Source organism: Haplochromis burtoni, unplaced genomic scaffold (genome assembly GCF_018398535.1).
Source record: "Haplochromis burtoni strain Fernald_Lab_line unplaced genomic scaffold, NCSU_Asbu1 Contig_263, whole genome shotgun sequence".
Lineage (NCBI taxonomy): Eukaryota > Metazoa > Chordata > Actinopteri > Cichliformes > Cichlidae > Haplochromis > Haplochromis burtoni.
In genome coordinates, this window is record NW_024582624.1 from 224895 (window position 1) to 233463 (window position 8569).

Here is an 8569-nt window from a genome sequence, read left to right on the forward strand (position 1 = left end):
GATAGATAGATAGATAGATAGATAGATAGATAGATAGATAGATAGATAGATAGATAGATAGATAGATAGATAGATAGATAGATAGATAGATAGATAGATCGATCTAAGGTCAATCCAAAATCCTAGCGTTTGAACTTGTGTGTATGTGTTTGCCATATCAATGCCTCAATAAGTGGACAAGCAGAACTCCTCAACTGGGCCATTAAAGCACACTGCCAAGTAAGTGCTGTATTTCATTATGAAAGGATTTATTACTCTGTATGTTCCACTCAAGCAGGAAATTGTCCTGAAGTACCTGAAGATCAAATATGAAAGGGTGGAACCATGCAGTTTTACCTTCTCTGGAAGGCAATTTAAAGTCACTGCAAGAATTTACTGTGACCACCAGGTGGTGCTGCAGAACGATCCTAATGTTCACAAGGACAGACGGAGACTTACAGACAAGCATTGTATTCATGCCTGAACATAGAGCAGTGTGTTCTTGTTTAATTGCGACAAACAGCAGGCCCGAACACCTTCCACTGTCTCGTCCAGCTGCAGGCCTCCAGCCAAGTGTACTTGGTGCCATAGAAAAACATGAGATGTTTACTGTGATTAGGCTGCACAGGAGAAGATAAGCTATCAGGCCACTACGGTAGTTAATTCCATTGTTTGATTCTTATCTGGAACTGAAGGTCAAGTGTGGTACCAGGGTACAGCCACCGACTAGTGTGCCATTAAATGAAAACCTTCTGACTCAATTTTCTCAGAACAACTACAATAAATCAGAAGAGCACCGCCGCTGAGCAGATCATGCCTCTAACCCAAAGCCAGCCAGTTGTTCCCAACATGGCCAGTTAGTTCAGTATTGATTCTCTGTCATGCTGTTATACCACTATAACCATCTGACCTATGAAAGCTGAGCTCACAGCACTGGCCTGAAATCCAGCACACACTGCCCTCCAAGGGGAGAGGGAGCGCCATGTGAGGAAACACTCAGCTCACCCTCTGGGCTTAGGACTGCAGGACTTTCACCGAAAACGCTTGCCCTTGGCTCATGCCCTGTTAGTATCGCTGCGTTAGTCTCTGCACTTCTAACCATGCCTACCTTGCACAACTTGACCCCACTCTTACATTGATCTTTTTTAAAAACTCCTCTTGGGACAAATCAATCAAATCTTTGGTCAACTCACGGAAATTCTGACACTCTCTGACAATATAATAAAACAGACAGATGTTAAAGCTCATTTTAGTTTTTGTATTCGATTTTTTATAAGGGTGTGTTATAAGCTAGTTTTACAATGCACACTTTGACCCTTGCAAGTGAAAAGTATGACATAAACAGATGCTGCTTGCGTGCCTGAAAAATATGAGCACCAAGGACTAATTACTCACTGCTGTTTAGGTTAGTGTAGCCTCTGATCATAAGGACTACAAAACAAGGCAAAGCCCAGAGGCACAGAATATTTAAAAAGAAAGCTAAAACATAACATTTGAAATCAAGAAAATAAACGCAAAGCAAGCAACAAGCTCAAGAATGCACGGGAACTCAAATTCATGATTATATCTTTATGATTTTGCTTTATTGCCAACTATCGGATACCTCTGGGTTCTAAAATCAAGCAATTTGAAAAGGAAAAAAACCCAAACACGTACTTTTTGGCTCAACCTTATTCACAGCCACACAGAGGCCACGGTCTGTGGTAAAGTTATAAGGCTGACTGACTGAGTTTCATCAGGTGTCACATGCGGTCATTACTGGAATTCAATCGAAAACAAAACCAAAAGCTTGGGAATCTCTGCTAAACAGAAAGAGCTCGTGCTGCTGAGTGTACTGGACCTCGGCTCACTCAGGCTCCAAACCACTGACAGTGAAAGCATTTTCATTAATGGAGCAAATACAGCATTTTTTTTAATGTATTTGTGCAACTATTTAGCTTGTAATACAGTATTAAGTATGCTACTTTGGATCCATTTTGATAGCCTATTAACGTTATTTATTAGCTAAACAGACTGATTATCAGCATGTTGTTTGTTTTGAGCAAAAAAATATGACACATCATCCCAGAGCCTCCGTTTTGTTTCCATGTTTGGATTTTTCCAACTCAGGAAATGTGATCACCTGAGGAGTAGTCGAGCTTGCTCGGCTTGTTCGTTCAAGCCCGTATACTTATGTGGTATGATGATTATCCCACTGAAGCTTAAGGTGCGTATGTGTGTATCAGCTCCCACCTACGCAGGAGTAATTACAATTTCACTTCTCTCCTACAGTTATCTCTGTAGAGACACATCTCTGAAAGTGAGAGGTTCCTTTACCATACTTTTCACATTCATGTTCATGTTCGTATACATATATCGCAAAACACACACACGCAAACAAACACCACTTCACAAGTATGTGTCCTCGTTAAGTTGGCCTCATTTTGAGGGATTTATTTCATTCTAAAAAGCATCAATGTGATTTAATACAGAAAGTAATATTCGTTTTTTTACAGTGCAATTTAAGACTCCTGGAATCTGTAAAACAGCCGTGAAAATGATTCGATATAAAATCTTTTTAGTACCATGATCGGCACATCCCACCAGAAAACAAAGAAGTGAAACAATTCTTTAGCTTTATCCTTTATGGAGGGACACACTTTGGATCGTGGAAGAATCTCAAACACGTTCCTATATTTAACCGTGTGATAGATCAGAGGTAGAGCACGGGCAAAACCTGGAAGACATGTTCATCAATAACAGTTTATGTCTGCAAATGAAAATCAGCTGTACTTTCCATAGTGTGTTACCTTTATATTAACACATAAAGTTGATTGAGTGATAAACCAGTCTCAGTGTATTACTTAAAAAGATAGTACACATAATAATTTCACGATAATTACACAGTAATTCCCCCGTCCAGCAGCCAAGAAAACATATGGGAAGAAAATTATCTACAATGCAGATGACTGTTTTATACATATATATAGATATATATAGAGAGATATAGGTAGATATGTCTATTACAACATGACTGCATTACATTTCACTTCTGGTTGTGATCTGACTGAACATGAAAATCCTTTCTTCAGCACACTGTCATGCTATGAGCCTCTGGCCCTCAGGTGTTTTATTTACTCATGCCCGAGAAATGCATGGCATGCAGTGTTTCCAGACAAAGGCGTGTTTATGAGGGTGTGTTTGCAAATCGAGAATGACAACCCAGATGCAAATGGTAAAAAAAACACTCAGAAAAAGAAAGGACAGTGATTAGGACAAAGTGGATTATGAGAAATACATTTGTATTTCAGTTTAAAGGAAAAAGAAACGTTTGCTGTATATTACTGCGAGCAGCCCAATATTGAGCCTTTTATTGGAAGATATTTGGCCCCACTTTCTGATATTTATATTCCTTCCTAACCAACATCAACTGCTTTGTGCCTATGCAAAACAGCTATCTGACATTGGTGTCGCTCCACGACTGCTCAATTCTATTCTAATGAGCTGCGGATTTATGAACACACCCACTGTTTACAGAAAACAAAGAAGAAGCACTGACATTTAAGTTGATGACACACATCCGTTGACATTTTAAATCCTTGGATTCTTTTTTAAATCATTTTAACATGTCCACATTGCAAGATGAACATAGTCTCCTCTGTTGATAGATTAAACTTTGATTCCATTGGATCACTGTGTGCCAGAAAAATATCTCTTTGAAACAGGGAATTTAACTGTGTCCTGATTTGTGCTTTGTTTTGTTTCCACTGCTGCTGCTCATACCCTCGCAGCCTCTGAGTCTTCCTCGAAGGCCCTGTTGTCATAGCGATGCTGCTGTCTCTCTGGGTCGAGGCTCCCTGGGTCAGTCAGTGGGACTTCATACAGGGCGTCTCCTGTCACTGTGATCACAGTGACATCTGGCGGTGACTCAGAAGAGAAGCTCTCTTTTCTGTCGTCCTCAATGCCCAGGGCCTTCAAGATGTCGCACTTACACATAGGGCAGGTTCGCCTCTCCAGCAGCCAGGGCTCGATGCAGGTTTTGTGGAAGATGTGATCACACGTCAGCACGGTCACCACATCGCCTACCTTGTAGGATTCGATACAAACGGCACACATCGAGGAGTCCGAACTGGTCTCCTCGTCCCCTCTCTTGAGCGTGCGTACCTGCAAACGCTTAATTGCCTTCTTCGCCTCGGATTTCAGTCGCTTCTCATTGCGCTTGCTCATGCTCATATTGTAGAGACGGTTTGCGGAGATGAACACAAAGTAGGCAATGGAGGCTGCGGTTACAATGAAAAAGGCAATGGACAGAAAGTAAAGCCAGTATGTGTCCATCCAGGGTCCGTGAGCCACGCCTTCACTAATTATCATTTCAACATCAATCCCGTTTTTCACCAACCTGACAATCTCCATGCCCTGAGTGTTACCAATCATGATCGCCACAATTTCGTCTGCATCTGAGTGTGCCATGTGTGTAGTGCTGTTTCCACTGCCGTCCACATTATACACAACAACAGCAGCTGCTCCGAGGCGTTTGGCAGCATTGATCTTCTCACCGAAGGTGCAGTTGCCCCTCTTCACCAGGGCTATCCACGATTGTGAGGTTTCGTTGCGGTCGTACACAGGATCTGGGCCACAGCCTTTGGGGTCTCCCACGGGAAGCGTAACGATGCCAAAAGCTCTTGTCCTCAGAGAGTTACGGCCATACAACCCACACTCACAATATTTCTCCTCAGTCTCATTGTAGCTGTTCACAAAGCTTATTTCCACGTTAGCAGTCCAAAATACAAAGGTAGCTGAACAGTGAACAAGCCCTGACAAAAACAGCAAAAGCAGCAGAGGTGGTTGTGTCTTCTTACCCATGGTAACACTGTTCTTGAACAAGAGGAAGTCCTCTTACTAAGGCTTATTTAGCCTCTTCAAAACTTATTTTTCAAAAAAAGAAAAAACTCCCAGTTCCTGGTCTGTTCAAGTCTCAGCAGTCTCAATCCGGCGATAGTTTCACCAAGCCTGCTGTCTTCGGTAATATGACACGAGCCTTTGGTAACATAAAACAAGCTACGCGTCAGCCACTCACCTCTCGTTATCTTCCTGAACCTTGAACACTGAACACTCCCCGCTGAGGGCAGGGTGTTGCTATTCAACAAGTTGAAGTACACAAAACGCACAGACCTATGTTGTTTCCAGAGCCAAGGAACAGCATTCGAGAAGGAAAGACATGATAAGCAAATGATAAGAAGACTTTCATAAGGCAGGACTGTGACAGCAGTAAAAACTGCCGCATTCTCCTTGCATAATGATGACAAAAGCAACTCAGCCAGTTTTTCTAGTTTGACTGGTTTCCTTCCTCTTTTTTCTGCGGCTGCGATCATTGTTTTGTTAAGGTGACAGGCAAGTTTTGCACCGCTGCCTTGTGGCTATTGTCTCTAATCTACAAATATAGTCTACTGCATATTCTACTGCAGTAGAATATGCAGTAGACTAATGTTGCTGAATATTTTTACAGGCTTACGAAAAAAACTGAGTGAAGAGGATAAGACTTTTGCACACAAGAGTAATGTTTTTCCATTGTGCTGATACTGTAACTAGAGACTCATCCACCACTGCAGGCATACCAGTGACAACTGAAATAGAACGAGGCACTGTCAAGTTTCCGCTGTATCTTCTTACACACAAGTGAAAGCGCACAAACACTAAGAGACAGAAAGGCTTCAAATGACAAATTCGATGGTGAGGTTGCTGTCCAGCTTGATAGTTTACCTGAGATTGAGACTGGATTGAGAGCTGCTCTATTTCATTGAGCCATTTTTACCTTAGTTCACACACACACAAAGAATGTGTACACAATGTGCTATTAAATAATCCATTTGACTGGGGCTAGCTCTGTAAATAAAAGACTGTGAGATATTTCCTTTTAGCATAGCTAGAAGTCACAGCTTCTGATAACAGGAACAATGGTTCTGCTCTGACCCTTAAATTCCAGAAATATTACCCTGTCAAGTTATGAACACGCACTCCAAAAAAGACCTCATGTCTTGTTCAAGTTAATAAAAACAGACATTCCTCTTTACAGGTGAAGTTTGGTGTTAGATTCTAAAGGTATCCCGAGACTTCCTGATCTAATACTGGCATCTGCTGGCTGGTTAGTGATGTGGTCAAAGGAAAAGACAAACCTCCACCAAGCTAGGTGAGTCAGACAGACGTGCAAACTGTCAGCACTGGACACATGTGTGCATTTGCTTATATTTTAATCCGAAAAAGAATAGTGATTTCAACAGTGTTCAGTGGTGTTAGTTTGATGATGAACTTAAACTCACTTACTTAAAAAAAATTTAAAGAATAAAAAAAATTTAATTGTAAAGAAATTAATGGAAGCAGTACGGACGAAATGAATTTGTACTAATTCACTCCTAAAAGGTTAATTTAATAATAAAAGATTAAACAGTACTAAGTTGTTATTCCAATAAATGAACAGAGTCATTAAAAGAGATAGATACTTATGAACCACTTTATTAGGTACACTTTTCTGGCACTGAGTTGGACCTCCTTTTGCCTCCAGAACTATTGTAATTCTTCGTAGCACATTCAACAAGGTGCTGGAAAAATGTCTCAGAGATTTTGGTCCATATTGACATGACTGCATCACACAGTTGCTGCAGATATGTTGGCTGGCTTCATGTGCCACCACATCTCAAAGGTGCTCTACTGTGTTGAGATCTGGTGACTGTGGAGGCCATTTGACAGCAATGAACATGCTGTCACTGCGGTCGTAAAGGGATGGCTATGGTCATCAACAGCTAGGTTGAGGTGTTTTAATGACACTCAGTTTTTATTACACCACTATCAGCCTGAACCGCTGATACAAGGCTGGATGGATGCACGCTTTCAGGTTTTTTATGCTATATGCTGACCCTAGCATTCAGCTGTGTCAGCAGAAATTGAGACTTTACAAGCCAGGCAATATTTTTCAAATCTTCTCTTGGAGCATTTTGGTGATTCAGTGTGAAGTGTAAACTCAGTTTCCTGTTCTTGGCTGACAAGACCCAGTGTGGTCTTCTGTAGCTGTAGCTCCTGTATTTCAAGGTTTGACATGTTGCATGCTCAGAGCTGCTCTCCTCTTTTGGTTGTAATAAGAAGTTACCTAAATTACTGTTGCCTTCCTATCAGGAGTCTGGCCATTCTCCTATGACCCCTGACACCAACAAGGAATTTTCTCCCAGAGAAATGCTGCACACTAGGGATGGCTGTGTGGGAAAATCCCAGTAGATCAGCAGTTTCTGAAATACTTAGTTCAGCAAGTCTGGCACCAACAACCATGCCATGTTCAAAGTCACTTAAATCACCTTTCTTGCCTGTTCTGATGCTCAGCTTGAACTTCAGTAGTAACTGTCGTGTGATTGGTTGATTAGATATTTGCTTTAAGGAGCTGTTGAACAGGTGTGGTCTATGAGTGTAAATGAAATGATAAAAAAAATTTAAAAAAATGGTGGTACTTCCTAAATTTATTCATCTCTTCCAAAACATGCCCATCTTTCCCACATCATCATTTTTAAACTATTGACTCTATCATTATGTCTTTCATCTGGGCAAATAAACACCATAGAATTTCAATGGCACACTTGCAGAAACCCTCTGAGGGCAGACTTGGCCTCCCAGTTTTCAGGCAATATTATTGGGCTTGGAATACCAGAACGTGGGTTTTCTGGAACAGTGTTTCAGCTGTTCCTGCTGTTCAGAAGGGCTGTGGTCCTTCCTGCCAAACATACCTACCAAAATTTTTTAGCAAAGATTTTGTCCTAGCTCTATTCTCTTCAGATCCTAAAGCAAGTTAGGGGTGCTTTGTGCCAGACCTATCCATTTTTGCCCCATAACGCCAAACCTTTCTTTTTTACCTGGCGTGATGGACCCTGTGTGTAATCATTGGTCAGAATTAGGTCTCCGCACTATTAAGGACGTCTACATCGACAATTGTTTTGCTTCATTTGCTCAGTTGCAATCAAAATGTATGCTTCCCTCCACTCGTTTATTTCGATACTTACAAATCAGGAATTTTGTTAAGCGCTCTTTCTCCCATCTGGATCAGCCACCTGCTCATAGAGACTTCTATGATTATTTGATTGAAATCCCAAACACCTAATCAGCCAGTTTACTACACTTTTTACACTTAAACCACCTACAAACCTCACCAAGGATGCTTGCGTTAAGGACATGGAAGTAGACATATCGGACACTTTGTGGGCCAATGGGTTGAAGAAGATTAAAGAATGCTCTGTTAATGCCAGATTACAACTTAGGCAGTTCAAAGTCCTTCATCGTTTGCATTTCTCTAAAATAAAGCTAGGCAGCATTTTTCCATCTATTTCCTCATTGTGTCATAAAATGCAAAGCAATGGAAGGAACCACTGCCCACCTTTTCTGGTCTTGCCCTAAACTTTTTTGGGCAGAGATATTTAGAATCAGAATCAGAATCAGAATGGGGTTTATTGCCAGATGTTGAGGTTTACAACATTAGGAAATTGCTGCGGTGCTTCAGTGCAAACAATAAGAATTAAAGTGCTATGTAGAAAGAAAGATATGTGCATGGGATATACATGAGATATATACATGAGAA

At 41.1% G+C, this 8569-nt stretch overlaps 1 protein-coding gene across 1 annotated transcript; it reads right to left on the bottom strand.

The window, feature by feature from the left end:
* Positions 1–2378: 2378 nt before the first annotated feature.
* LOC102295318 (ring finger protein 128) lies at positions 2379–5264 on the bottom strand. The gene has a single exon (XM_005939119.3). It carries the CDS (start codon positions 4819–4821, stop codon positions 3736–3738), a length of 1086 nt encoding a protein of 361 aa, XP_005939181.1. The 5' UTR covers positions 4822–5264; the 3' UTR covers positions 2379–3735.
* Positions 5265–8569: the final 3305 nt, after the last annotated feature.

Excerpts from the sequence above, each read along its gene's own strand:
- LOC102295318 (XM_005939119.3), bottom strand. The coding sequence starts at position 4,821 with ATGGGTAAGAAGACACAACCACCTCTGCTGCTTTTGCTGTTTTTGTCA.